The sequence below is a fragment of the Squalius cephalus genome (assembly GCF_949319135.1).
Source record: "Squalius cephalus genome assembly, chromosome: 18".
NCBI classification, from domain to species: domain Eukaryota; kingdom Metazoa; phylum Chordata; class Actinopteri; order Cypriniformes; family Leuciscidae; genus Squalius; species Squalius cephalus.
Genome location: NC_137139.1, coordinates 13,947,286 through 13,962,000, shown reverse-complemented (window position 1 = coordinate 13,962,000; position 14,715 = coordinate 13,947,286). Strand labels below are relative to the sequence as shown.

Below are 14,715 nucleotides of genomic sequence, written 5' to 3'. Positions count from 1 at the left end.
ACCTCTGACTTCCAGTGTCCCAGTTAAAGAAGAATCAAGCTACTTTGTGCAAGTGTACGCTGAACCCCTGCTGGTAAATCTACACACGTCTGACTTCAGCATGCCCTACAACGTCATCTGCCTCACCTGCACGGTGGTCACGGCTCCTTTTACAACTTGCTGACCCGCACGCTCCTGGATGAACCGAGTCCTACGCTGGCCAAACAGTTGGCCAACATCGTTCACCGTATAAGGGGAGTGCAACTGCTGACCTAACTGCCAAGAGCAGGTCTGATGCCTGAAATGTCCATATTAGGCAGCTGAGAGAATCATGACTCTAAAACGGCATCTGCTGGAGTTTAAAGATGCTTTTCAGCCCTGGAAGGACTCGATGCCAAGTGACTGTTCTGAGCTTTTGTTGAACAAATGAGCTTCCAAGACAGATGGATTAGCCACTTTTTTGTTATTATTATTGTTTTGTCGAGACACATAAGCAAAGACATTTTTTTGCAGTGTTTTTTCTTTGAAAACCTTAGCTTTCTGTCATGTGAACTTTTTTCAAAGGAACTGCGTGGTTCAGGCATCTGGGAGAAATATACATGGAAGCTTGAATTTTGTCATCTCAGTTTACACCACCCCTTTGAGAGCGTGACCAAGTTTCACAGAAACACAGACACTACAACCCAACTGCTGAAAATGGATGTCTAAGAATGTGGCAAGTATTGTCCACTCTCTGTAAATCACTGATATTCAAATATGTGTTGTTTTGAAGCAATGGACTGTTTTTAGTGTTTTGCCTTTATTTTCATACATTTGCCTGTGGGCTGACCCAATAATGACCTCCAGACTGGGTGTTATTAAATTCAAATCCTGAAGAAGCTCTTTAACACTTGTTAACTTTCCTATAATAAACTGACTGCAAACTAATAACGTGTTGAGAACGATTTGCAGCATTTTTTTGTTGTTGTTGAGTATGCTTCGAGGGGTTTTGAGGAAGAATGTAATATTTTTTATTCCACTCATGTATGTGAAAGAGCCTCTGCATTGGCTGACTGTAAATCCTTCTGTTATCTGTTATTTGACATGGTAGTTTGTATATATACATATGTAGGTAATGTAGTTGAACAGATTTGTAGTAACTCACTGGTTCTTAAACTAAAAGTACCACTGATTGAATCAGACTATCCTACTATATACTACTATATACTATATACTACTATATACTACTATATACTACTATAGACTAAGTAGTACCAGCATCAGCTTACCTATTTTTGCCTGGCACCGCAGACGCAAGTGTGTGAAACTGCTGTAAACATGATGCAATCCCAGCCAATCAGAAGAGATTGATGTTCAATCTATGGTTATGAATGGGATTTTGGACAAGTGGGATTTGTAGATGCCAGGGCTTCTCTCTCTCTCTCTCTCTCTCTCTCTCTCTATATATATATATATATATGTGTGTGTGTGTGTGTGTGTGTGTGTGTGTGTGTGTGTGTGTGTGTGTGTGTGTGTGTGTGTGTGTGTGTGTGTGTGTCAAAACTGCATTGGCCCCCTATTAAACATCGCATACATTTAAAAATCTTGCTAATTACTTACAAAGCACTAAATGGTTTAGCTCCTCAGTACTTGAGTGAGCTCTTAACGCATTATAGTCCTTCACGTCTATTGCAATCTCAAAATTCTGGCTAGCTGATAATACCTAGAATATCAAAATCAACTGCAGGCGGTAGTTCCTTTTCCTACTTAGCACCCAAACTCTGGAATAGTCTCCCTAGCCTTGTTCAGGAAGCAGACACACTCTGTCAGTTTAAATCTAGAAAGATAACATGAGGCGCAGTCGTGCAATGTTTCTGAAGTGAAAAAATGATACTTTAACCGTGTTCTGGACATGAGGATCAAATGTTACGTTTGAATCAAATATCACTCTAAAATATCAAATATCTAAATGATTGTTAGGGCGCATAAATTAGGTCAACCGTAACTGTGAATACTTCCCATAACACCCGATGTATAGTTACATCGTAAAAAGAATGGCATACGCTAATTTTAGTCTGTCTGTCTCATTCTTATCCCGAGGTTACTGATGTAGTCAGCCGGATCCAGATCAGATGGTGGACCTGCACCTAGACACGGCAAACACGCAGCCCTGAATGTCAGCAGAGACAGTGTCTACTAGACAATCCCCTGTGAAGGCCTCGTCGGCATGACAGATCCTCAGCAGAGACCACAAGAACCAGACAGGTCCTCCTCACACACCCTATGGCCAGCTTCGGCTCCATACCGGGTGAAGAATCGATCTCCAAGCAAAAGGAACTGGATGAATAATTGAATTCTGACTTGTGATGCAGCCTGAATCATAATGACAACGTGTTCGTTCGTTGGCCAGAGGAGAACTTTTTGTTTTAAACAGAGGAGAATTTTTTTTTACAAAACTGCTTTCTAGAGAACTAATTTAATAATTGATCATCTTTGCAACGGAACTGAATCCACACTGAACTGACTTAAGCTGAACAAAAGCCGAAATGCATCATTTTCCTGTTATCACTGTAAAGCTGCTTTGAAACAATTTGTATAGTATAAATAAAGGTGACTTGACTTGGCTCAAATGTTGTCTCTCTTAAACACAGGATATAAACATTGTTTCCTTCCAGACAGAATTCAAAGTCTGTTCACATTCCTGGAAGCTGATGCAAGCTAACCTCAGTTCAGCACAAATTCCATTCATTTTTCCACTTCTTTTCTCTTTATGTGACTGAATTACCAAAAGTACAGCGTTAACCTGCATTCTTTGATCGATTAATTTCTGGTAGCTTAGTACTTTTAGTTCAAGGCTTTTCCATCACTGTCATGTTTTGCTGACAGTGACAATTGTTTTGACACTTTTGCTGCCAAGCTCCTGGAGAGGATGGTAACAGAGGTCTCTTTCATTACAAAATGTTTTGCACGTGTTTGGGTCTCGGGGAGGGGAACTTGTACATTCCTAAGCAATGATGCCAATGAGCTGTTAAGTGAGAAGAGAACATCCAAATGAACACTGGCATACCAAAAAATACCAACTCTTCAATGAAGCAAATTTCTTTGTTTTTTTCATGGCCAAAAAACTCCAACACTAAAAGAAGGTTTACTAAAACTAAGATGTTTTATTTGATGGTTACAAAGAGGGAAAACATCCCCTATGAATAAAGCACTGAATTGATTTAAGTAAAATAACTCGAGTATGTATTATTATGTAAAATTTATCTCAGGACACTTTCCGGTGGTTAAATCAACACGGTTCACTGCATGCATGACCACATGTGGTTGGGCAGCATTTCTGTTCAGCAGGGCACTGACCATCATGGTAACAGTATTCGGCACACATTGGAGTCCCCTTCGGTAGGGCACATCGACCAGGCTTCACTGCATGGATGGAGATATTGAGCTTTAGTCAGGCCATTTAGTGGCATTCAGCCTCAGATGTACAGCACAAAAACAAATAGAAGCTTGTTTCTGCCACAGAATAAAAAATGTAAAAGATAATCATGACTTTTTGTCTCACAATTCTGACTTTTTTTCTCACAATTGTGAGGAAAAAGTCAGAATTGTGAGTTATAAAATCCAATTCTGAGGAAAGAAAGACTTTAAAACTCACAATTGCGAGTTTATATCATGTAATTCTGACTTTATAACTCGCAATTGCAACTTTATATTACGCAATTCTGAGAAAAAAAGTCACAATTGCGAGATTTAAACTCGCAATTGCGTGGGAAAAAAAGTCTGAATTGTGAGATCGCAATTACCTTTTTTATTTTTTATTCAGTGGGAGAAACAAGCTTCCATACAAAACACTCAAAACAGGCATTATAAATAGCTAATTTTCTTAGTTTTACTTCCAGAGTGAATTGCATTCTAAGTATTATTATTCATCTTTTGTAAAACCACCTTGTGCCTAAAACAGTGCTATAGGCCGAATTCATGTACTTTTGGCAGAGTTAATACTTAGTTAATAGTTAATACTTAAAAAAATACTTATTATTAAATAAGACAAACTAAAAGGCAATGAGAAAGCTGACCCAAACATGAATAGAATAGAATAATACGGTGACACTTTACAATCCATTTGTTAACATTATTTAACTATAATAGCTAACATGAACTGACAATGAAAAATACTTCTAAAACATTTATTAATGTTAATTTTACCATATACTATTACATTATTAAAATCAAAAGTTGTATATGTTCAATAAATCCTGTAACAAATGTATTGGAACTTTATTGTAAAGTGTTTAATATAATATAATATAATATAATATAATATAATATAATATAATATAATATAATATAATATAATATAATATAATAATACCTGTATATGGAGCAGTACATTCATGTCCACATCCATTGCTGCAGCATTTCTCATTGTTGGGACAGTCACTGTCATTGACACAGTACTCAGCACACACTCCTGCTCCAAATTTTCTGCGTGGACACACTCCCGGCTTTGCTGTTATACAGACACATGACAGAGAAACCATATCACTGAATGCTAAATGCATTTTTTTTTTTTTTTACATATTATTGGAATACGTTTTACAAGAAAAAATAATTTCAGTCTTTCCACTTTAAAATTCCATGTTTTATTCAATGTGTTACTTGCTGGTTTCTTGTAATTATTTTTTACCTTTATTAGCCATTTCTGATCTAAAAAATTTTTTTTCAAACTGTCAATTTTTTTCCCCCGTGTTCCTTTTGAAAGACCTCTAGTATTATTATCCATTACTCATTTAAACTCACTGAAAGCAGGCGGCACACACACAGCCCCACAGTCAAATACACAGCATCTGTGTCCTCCAGAGCAGTCTCTATCAGAAACACATCCTCGACTGGACGGCACGACCATCAGCTTCGCTGGACAGTGATCGACCACTACAGAAAGAGCATCATTAGTTTGAAATAGTTTGTTTCAGCATCTTTAAGTCAGTGGTTTTGCAATTGTGTCTCAAGCTTTTTAACATATTTATCTGCTTCAAATCAAAGTAGTTTAGAAATCTACTGTATCCCTAAACTGCGTCAATTAATGTCATATACAAAAGTGTGTAACAAGAGTTGTAACCAATTGTATCAGTCAAAATAATTGTTATGCCAACCCCTTGAACACCCTTATTTCATTTTAACCATGGGGGACCATCTGAGCCGCTCAGCTCGATCATGCCACTATGGGACTCTAGGATTTTATGTCATCCTGGCATTGCAGCTGAGTGGATCCGCATTTACTGTGGGTGTCGTGGAGGAAGAGCGCAACATTCACTCTGTACCCGCCACGCCAGAGTCTCCAACCATCATGGCGACCACTCCAGAGTCTCAAACCATCATGGCCGCCACGCTAGAGTCTCCAACCGTCATGGCGACCACTCCAGAGTCTCCAACCGTCATGGATCTTCTGTCCAGTCTGCTTTATCATGGTGGTCCTCAGTTACACAGTGGGGGTCTTCAGCCCCGGCAGCTCTGCTGTGGTGGTCATCAACTCTGCCTTCTCTATGGTGGGGGTCTTCAGCCCCGGCAGCTCCGCTGCCTCTAAACATTACAGTTGTCCACATCTGTCGCCATGGTTACTATGGCAGTACAAGCGGAAACCAGGGATAATGCGGATATTACGTTTTTGACAGGCGACAAGTGACATGGGACGGGCACTATTTAAAATTGTGAATTGAATAATTGAAAGAAATATATAACACTGTGTAAGAGGTTTTTGGATCTTTTGATACAAAATTCTTACATATTATACCTTTAATATTAAATATAAATAAAATTGTCTATACGTTCTTGTACAATGGGAAATACACACACACACACATTGCCTAAATTAATAGCCTAGATAAAACATAAAAGGTAACTTTCGTACAGTATAACAATTTATGTATGCATAACTTTATATTAATTATTTAAACTTAACTGATGTACAAAGTAAATCTTTCACTGGACGTCTATACTATGTATGTTTGAGAATTGTAATGTGCTGAGATATGCAAGGCATTTGTTTAATGCATTTCTTCGGGCTGCGTATGAAGTTACATGGATCTTCTCACCTGTGAAGTTTCGTCCTGGAGCAGCTTCTGTTGAGCTCCAGCATCCAGACAGACACAATAACACAGTGCAGTACACTCGAGCTGTCATCCTTTCGACCTGCGATCACACAATGAACTCTGCTGGAAAGAATATGCGCTGACTCTGAGTGAGTTCGTGAGTCAGGAGGGGCGGAGAGATCTTACAGAGTCCGTGAGGCTTCAAGGTCCTTGCGCGAGGTACAACACACGGACGACGAACCTACTACCATCAAAACATTAGCTGACATAAAAAACATATGCTGGCCCAACAGTCTGTCAAATGTTATTATAAAAAAAATGCTCAAAGAAATCATACCTTTCTCAGAACGAGAAAGTATATGACCGCGCCAGTAAGCCAATCAGAAAACGTGAAGTTAGCACTCAACCAATGGCGTGAGCTTTGGGGCGGGATGATCTGAACACGTCCGCACGTTTTTAAAGACCCAAGGAGTTTTTCCCAAAGTAAACTGAATGGAAACCCCTCATTTGTGCATGGAAACAGTTTTCCTCTAAATAATTTTGAAAGAAAGTTAGTTGTTCAGCGTTTCCTCTGTGGATGGGGTACATAGAAATATTTGGCAGCAGTCATGCTTGTTGTTGGCATAGGATATAAAATTCTATTCATTGCTCTGAAACAGATTATGCATTAACACAGTAATGTGCATCTAATGCTGTATAGTTTTACATGACCACTAGATGGCTGGTGTATAAAAATGAGCAGTAGGTATTTGTTACCAATACAGAAAATCACATCAAATGGGCCTATTATTCTATCGAGGAGCTTGAAAGAAACACAAATAATATTTTTCCCATTACCAAAGTGCAGTTCAAATTTAACACATCTGAGACTAGTGTAAAAAGTTTATTGATATACTGTAAATTGAACTGGATTTTCCTTGAACAATTCCAGTGCATAAAAGCATTTGAAATACAAAATTTTAATAAAAACCAGGAAGCATTTATTTATCGTAAAGGCCTTTTAGCCAAAATGCATTTTTTTAAATTGGGAAAATTTGAGAAAACTTAGAAATCTCAAGTTTTGGTGAGTATATTCTGCTGTTAATGTTTAAACTATACTCTACAACAAATAAATTAACACATAAATAAATATATTCAAATTTAGTAAGTAACAGAGGGAAAAACAGTAATCTGTTTAACCAGTATACAAATTAATCTGAGTTTGTGTGCAACAATCTGTAAAACAATGCAAGATTGTACAAAAAAGATTGGGCTCAGACATTAAAAATGTAATTTTTGAAATGAATAACTATGTAGTATTGAAAGAATGATGTTGTTCTCTAAATATATTCAAAATCATTCAATAAAAAGGCTCTCTATGACATATAAAAGCATTCTTTTAATTATATGAAAAAAAATCTGTTAAAACACGTGTAGTGTTATTTGCACTGCAGAAATGAACAGATTTGACGTTTGTGCAAGAGTTCTTTAAAATCACTTTGAGCTCAGTAACAAAACATACATTTAAAACTGTACTTTACAGTATTACCATTTGAAGGCTTCTGTTGTAGCAGTATCTGACAATTTCATTTATAATTTACACCAAAAGTGGATATTCCCTTTATTTTAAGAATTTATACTGCATAATTTACTGAAAAGGAAAATCAGCCAGCAGCTGAATGTAAACAACACCCTTCAGAGTCGACAGCCTCGCTTAATACTTTCCCATGTCCATTTGAAATAATGTGTGATAGTGGTGCTGAAGTCCCCTAAAGAACAAGACAAACACAACTGTGTTGCATCTCTGTGAAATTCATGACGGCTGAAAATAAATGCTCTTGGTGTCACACCAAAACCCGATTCCCAGTTGAATATTAACAGGATACAAAAAATAGTGTAACACTTTACAAGTTCAATTTGTTAACATGTATTAATGCATTAGGTATCATGAACTGAGAATTCTTTACAGCATTAATTAATCTAGGTGAATGTAATAAATACACTACTGTTAATTTATACTTGTCTTGAAATGTTACAATTGTATTAGTGTATTTTAGAAATGAACTTCAACTTTAAAAGTATTGTTTGTTGTTAATTCATAATACTTAAGTCTTAAGGCATTAAGTAATGTTAACAAACTGAGTCTTATTGTAAAGTGTCACCAATTCAAGAATAAGGCTAATAAACGCTACTGAAATGTGCCCATGAAATGCATGTGTAGAGTTAATATTAATTCCACAGGTTTCCTTAGTGACCTAATCTTACATATTGCTTTCAGAAACATCCCTCATATTCATATATGTATAAAAAGAATCCTAAATGCTTATGGGACATCTTCACTTTTGCTCTTAGCCCTGACCAGCCCCTCGCTGTCCTCGATGCTCTCCTTAAAGAGACACTCCTTCAGGTTGGGCTGATTCCCTAGATCAATCCCCTGCTCCTGGATCTCCAGCAGAAGAGCTTCCCAGCGCCTCTTGTCCTTCGAGATCTTCCAGGACAGCCTGACGTTGGATTGCAGGAGGGGAATGAGCAGAGGGTGCAACTGGTGCTGCTGCAAAGCCTCCTGGGAAGGCGCTAGATCCTGCAGGGCTCGGTCGCAGTGTTCCTGAGCCTCACCGAGTTGTTCCAGCTCTTGGAAGCAGATGACCAAGGCGGAGAGCGTGAAGAACCAATGAACCCTCTGCATCTGGTTGAGCTGCAGGATCTGATGGCATCCTAACTTCTCCTGGAGTCTCAGAGCGTTGAGAAGAGGCCCCAGGGCATCTTGGTAACGGCCCACTCGCATCAGCATCTGGCCGGCGCGCAGATCACCCAGGTAGAAGAACTCAAGGAATGTAGGTGTGGTCCGCAGTTCAGGGAGGGAGCGAAGGTGGGTCAGGTACTGCTCGAACGCCCGGCTGCGCTTGGCAATGGTCTCGGCGGCGAAGTTTTTGCGCAGCTTCTTGCGAGGGAAGTGCACGCCGTCCATCTCGTCTCCGTGGCGCCGGCGCAGGCGGCTGTGTAGCCGTTCGAAGTCAGTGTAGCGCCGCGTGATGACAGCGGGAGTTTTGTCAAACGTGCCAGAGTGGATGACATGAATCGTGTAGAGCTGATGAGAAAAAGTGTAAGTGACTTCATGTGAAACCAGAGAAACAAAACCAGCAACTGTTCAATTGATCCATGAAATGATGCTTGTTTTTGTTCCCGAAAATACTTTAAAAATGCAGTTCATGAATACACAGTGACCGAATGATGAGCATGTTTTAAATTTCTGAATTAAACGTTTTTGGGGAATAAATTAAAAAAATATGATTATACTGTCCTGATATAATAATGAAGAATAAAGCCTAATTAAAATGTTTGCATAATCTTTCTCATAATATACATTGCAGCATCACTTCTTTTCTCAATGCCTGAAATGGTTTGATAAAGCAGGGGTTCTCAAACTTTTTGCGGCCAGGGACCCTTTAGAGGGAAATTTTTTTTTCCAAGGACCCACTCATAATTATAACAGTGATTAAGTGCTTGCTACAGTTTCTACTCTTGTAATCAAAAAGCATGTCTAAGATGAAATTATACAACATATACAATTCATCAAAGATGTATTAAACGTTTAGCAAAAAAAAAAAAAAAATTTAGGGCCATTTGAAATCTGATTTTTATATTTTATTGAATTCAATTGTAATAATCAATAAGCATGTCTAATCAATTTAATTCATTAAACTATCAACTTAATTTTTTTAATGTTTGCAATAACTTATGTAAAAAAGAAATTTAACACAAATTTGAACACAAATGTATCAAAAAAGGCAGTAATTAAATGTTAATTTTATTAGAATTATTACTGTGAGAATTACATTGTACTGTACAAGAGTAATATATTTCTGTTATAATTTAAGTTAAACTGAACTTTTATTTTGAGTTTGAAGACTTGAGGACTGCATATGATATGATGATAGTTTTATCAAGTGAAACGCTGGTGAAGGGACTCTCAGAGCAGGTCTGGAGATGAAGTTCATGTGTTCGTGTCCTGATATAGTGAGACAGCAGACGCTAAAAACTTGCGTCTCGCGTGCTTGAGCATGTGTACAGATGAAACCGCTCATTCACATAGAGACGCTCAGAACATGCAGAGTTCATATTTAAATAGCAGTCTTTCTGCTCTTAATATTCACAGATGCTAGTGCAGATCGCAATTTGATAAAGTGTACAGTCCTACTTTTGATTTGTTAATCCAAAATTTGCCACATTCTGTGACATTCCGCGTTATACTGCAAATTCCATTTTTATAACTGGATTCCGCGATTCCGTCCACGGTTTCCGCATTGCGGAAATCATAGGGCCCTACATTTATTTCAAGGACCCCCTGGCTATGGGGCACGGACCCCACTTTGAGAACCCCTGCGATAAAGGATCCAGTCTCTTTAAACCCCTCCTTTCCGAGAGCCTGCTCTGCTCTGATTGGTAAGATAACTCAGAGTCTGTTGTGATTGGTCCACCAAACGAAACGCACCATATCTGAATTTCGGTTCCGGATCATCCTTCGCACTTGATACACATTGAGATAAACAGTAATGATGGTGTCTTTTTTATTCGAGCCAGAGTCCTCATCCTTTGAAAGTTCATGCAAATTGGATTTGCTTTGGTAGCGCAGAAAACAGTGTCTTCTCGACAACACAAACTCTTCCAGTCTCAGCTACAATTACACCGTTTGAGGGTCAAAGTAGATGCTGTTCACGGGCAGCTAATGAAGACTATAGGCTGGCATTATGCAAATTTCTTACAAACCTATGTAGGTTCTAGCAGGATGTAAGACTGGTATTACTAAAGTCTCATTTCAGGCAGTTCAGAATCGATTCTTTTGGAGACAGAAACTTTGCAGACCTTTTACATTCTCAAACAGCTATATTACACATTACATGAAAGGTAATATCTGAAAAAGCATAACAGTGTACGAAAACTTTGAGACAGGAAAAGTCATGTAAAAATGACTTTTATTTGGACAATCTTGTATGTCATCGGCCCAAATATAAAATGCTGTTTTGAATGTTTGTATAAATATGTAATGTGTTTTGACGTTGCTAAAAAATAATTGAAATGGTTCACAGTTGTGTCTTGTGTACTTACCACATACTTGGAATTTGTATCATGGACAACACTGGCATCTGTCACCTCAAAAATGAGTTTTTCAGGAATGCAACGAGTTCTTGAGCTCTTGTAGTTTTCTTGTAGTTGTCTGGTGATCATATTTGAGGTTTTGGGGGAAGGACCTATTGGACTGGTCTCTATAAAGCAAAGACAAAATTAACTACGAATGTGAAGTACCGAGTGAAATAAAAGTGAACCAAAAAGAAGAAGTGAAATTTGCCTACAAAGATATTATTGTAAGTTCACAAACACCATGTACATATGCTTAAGCTAAAAGGAAGAGCTCATTCCAAATGCTGTTTCTAAAAGAATGGGTTTTTTCCATGCAAGCTCTTTTTCCATTCAATAGCAGTTCATAGTAATGACAGCTTTCAAGCTCCAAAAATAATACACCATCAAAGTGGTTCATTCAACTTCTGTGCTACAATACAAGTCTTTCAATTGTAAGCTGCTGTGGAAAAAAAAGCGTCAGCTAAATCAACAAATAAATGTAAAAAATGTAACTGTAAATCTTCTGAAGTCATGTGATAGCTTTGTGAACAGAAACTTGTTCATCACTAATGAGGTTCCATATCACTGAAGATCTGAAATCACATTCATATGTAGATTAAAATATAATCATTGTCACCAAAAGTTACTTCCATGTGTCCAAATCATTTGGCAACATAAATATGCAGAAAAATGAATGTGATTCGAGAAATGCAAGAACTGAGATGATTTTCAGTGAATTCTGACCTAAAATTGAGTATGTTCCTCAAACACAGTTATCCATAAGATTTGCAATATGCCGTACAATATAGGCAGATGGGCTACCTTTATGGTGTTTTTGTCCTTTTTAAAGCTTGACAGCTCTGCTCATAAAATAACAGAATATACACTACCATTTAAATGTTTGGGGTGAATAAGATTCTTTTTTTAAAAGAAATTAAAACGTTTATTCAGAAAGGATGCAAATAAATTTATTTAAATGTCTGCATACATTTATGTTAAAAATGTTTCTATTTCAAATGCTGTTCTTTTGAACTTTTTATTCATAAAGTATCCTGAAAATGTTTTATCTGCAACATTAATGTAACTGTTTTCTATGGAAGCATGTTTCTGCCAGGGAATAAAATGTAACAAAAAAAATAATAATAATAGTGACTTTTTATCTCACAATTCTGATTTTTTTTCCACAACTGTGTGATATAAACTCGCAATTGTGAAATATAAAGTCAGAATTGTGGGATATTAACTCGCAAATGCAAGAAAAAAAGTCAGAATTTCAGGATATAAAAGTCGAACTGCATGATATAAACCCGGAATTGTAAGAAAATGTCAGAATTGAGAGCTGATTTTTCCCTCAGAATTGGACTTTATAACTTTATAACAGAATTCTGAGAAAAGATGTCAGAATTCTGAGATAAAAAAAAGACCAAAAAAAAAAAATAATAATAAAGAATTATCTTTTAGATTTGTTTTATTCCATGGCAGAAACAAACTTCCATAGTTTTCAACATTGCTAATAATAAGAAATATTTGTTGAGCATCAAATCATCATCTTAGAATGATTTCTGAAGGATATGTGACACTGAAGACTGGAGTAGTGATGCTGAAAATTCAGCTTTGCTATTATAGGAATAAATTACATTTTCAAATATATTAAAACAGAAAACAGTTATTTTAAATTGTAATAATAATACTTCACAATATTACTGTTTTACTGTATTTTTGATTAAATAAATACAACCTTGGCGATCACAAGAGACTTCTTTGAAAAACATAACAAATCTTAAAGACCCCAGAGTTTTGAACAGTGTAAGTTGAGGACAAGATGAGAATGAGTAAATGACTGTTTTTTTAATTTTTGGATAAACAAGACTGTTCCTTTATAGCTTCTGCACATGTAGCTTGGACTTCAACTCACCAACACAAATGTTGCTGTTCTACTCCTCTATAAAGCATATACCTTGTCCTTTACACTACCAAATTATAATATGTTAGCTTTTTTAAAAGATATGTATGATTGATGACTACCTGTGCTGCTACATGCATTATCTATGGACTCTCCAAAAAAGTCAGAGTCACTATCTGGCCCCGACGCGTCTCCTGGATCCTCAGAGTCCAGGACCCCATCACCCTCGAAGCACAGGGTCCCTCCGAGCCTGGCCGACACACAGTCTATATCATCCTCAAGCTCAGAACTTTCTGGAAAGTCATCCGTTCTGTGGCCGTCTGTCTCTGAAGGAAGCTCCCCTTCTTTGAACAGTGAACGGCGAAGTCTGTCGAATAGTTTAGAGGCCATCCCAGCTTTGCTCCAACCCTGAAGAGCACAAAAGAGAAGGATTCCTGAATATAATATGCATTCAAATCATGACATTACATATGGCAGATGCTTTAATGTCCTGTAAAACCACTGACTATCAAATGTGTCTAACAAGCCTGCTGACAGTCTGAGGCAGTAATGGAAACACTGAAGTTCAAACCTCTCATGAACTTTCATTGAGCTGTGAAACGAGAGAGCAAACCTTAAGGGAAACTGATCTGTCACATAAATATTTATTATTTATTGAGGGGTTTGGTGAAAAGAGCCTCACAATAGCATTGAATTTCTGTAATTTCCATGGAAGTAATCTGAGTAAAAACAGGCGTCATACTTATGTATCGTTAGATAAATTTGTGAACACATTATGCACAAAGTTTCATAAACTCTCATGAGTATACAGCACGTTTCAGGCTCATATTTAAAGTTTTCCTAATAATTCGCATAAACAAGTTATATTTATCACGTTTCGTCATTTACAAATGGAGAAACTTTTGAAAACATCTAGGAAAGTGGGAGCAGCGACAGCAGAAAGTGGATTATAACGTTAACTCTTAGCTTGCTAACGTTACGTGCTAATAATAACATCGCGCTTAATCAGCATAACTTCCACAACTTAAAAAAGTGAAGACATTTTACAATAACTAAACAAAACCATCACTTAAATCCATCACATATCTGATAAGCAGCACTACAAGTTGTCAGACACCAAGTTTGAGGTTAACTTTTCTTGCTAACTATGGCTAATCTAACATTTTCAACTCCAAAATGATGAACACACATATGAAACATGAATATCTCTACTTACCCGAGTAATAGACCTCTAAACTACATATGATCAGCTCTTCATGGTGCTGGATAAATCATTTCTACGTGCAAATAAAGAGAAGGAGCTGTGTAAACATGGATAGGATTTGGGAGTTGTTCCCTGTCCATAAGAAGCGGACGGACAGACACGCGCTTCACAAACTGATTGACAGACACAAAACAGGAGAAAACGTTTTACATGCCTTCTTAAAAATGTATTTCATAATACATTTATGTACAGATTTGTGCAGTTTTGCTTGGTGCATTTGTGTTTAACTTTTAATTCTTTATTAATTTGTTTATCTTTACATGCGAATCGTTTCTAACTGTTTTAATTTAACCGCCATACATGGAGCTTATTGCATTCAGAGTACAAGAATATATGATTATATGATCTATAAATTAAAGATATTTATTACGTCGAAACTATCATGGATTGTTTTTATTACACAA

At 37.1% G+C, this 14,715-nt stretch overlaps 2 protein-coding genes across 2 annotated transcripts; both read right to left on the bottom strand.

The window, feature by feature from the left end:
- Window positions 1-3,097: 3,097 nt before the first annotated feature.
- LOC307145656 (uncharacterized protein) lies at window positions 3,098-6,423 on the bottom strand. Its single transcript, XM_079849023.1, has 4 exons — window positions 6,051-6,423; window positions 4,759-4,890; window positions 4,331-4,468; window positions 3,098-3,381 (listed from the first exon to the last, which is right to left on the bottom strand). Exons 1-4 carry the CDS (start codon window positions 6,136-6,138, stop codon window positions 3,248-3,250), a joined length of 492 nt encoding a protein of 163 aa, XP_079705149.1. The 5' UTR covers window positions 6,139-6,423; the 3' UTR covers window positions 3,098-3,247.
- Window positions 6,424-7,864: 1,441 nt separating this feature from the next.
- snx21 (sorting nexin family member 21) lies at window positions 7,865-14,429 on the bottom strand. Its single transcript, XM_079849825.1, has 4 exons — window positions 14,264-14,429; window positions 13,170-13,455; window positions 11,133-11,290; window positions 7,865-9,114 (listed from the first exon to the last, which is right to left on the bottom strand). The coding sequence occupies exons 2-4, from the start codon at window positions 13,435-13,437 to the stop codon at window positions 8,350-8,352; spliced, it is 1,191 nt and encodes a 396-aa protein (XP_079705951.1). The 5' UTR covers window positions 13,438-13,455; window positions 14,264-14,429; the 3' UTR covers window positions 7,865-8,349.
- Between the last annotated feature and the right edge of the window lie 286 nt (window positions 14,430-14,715).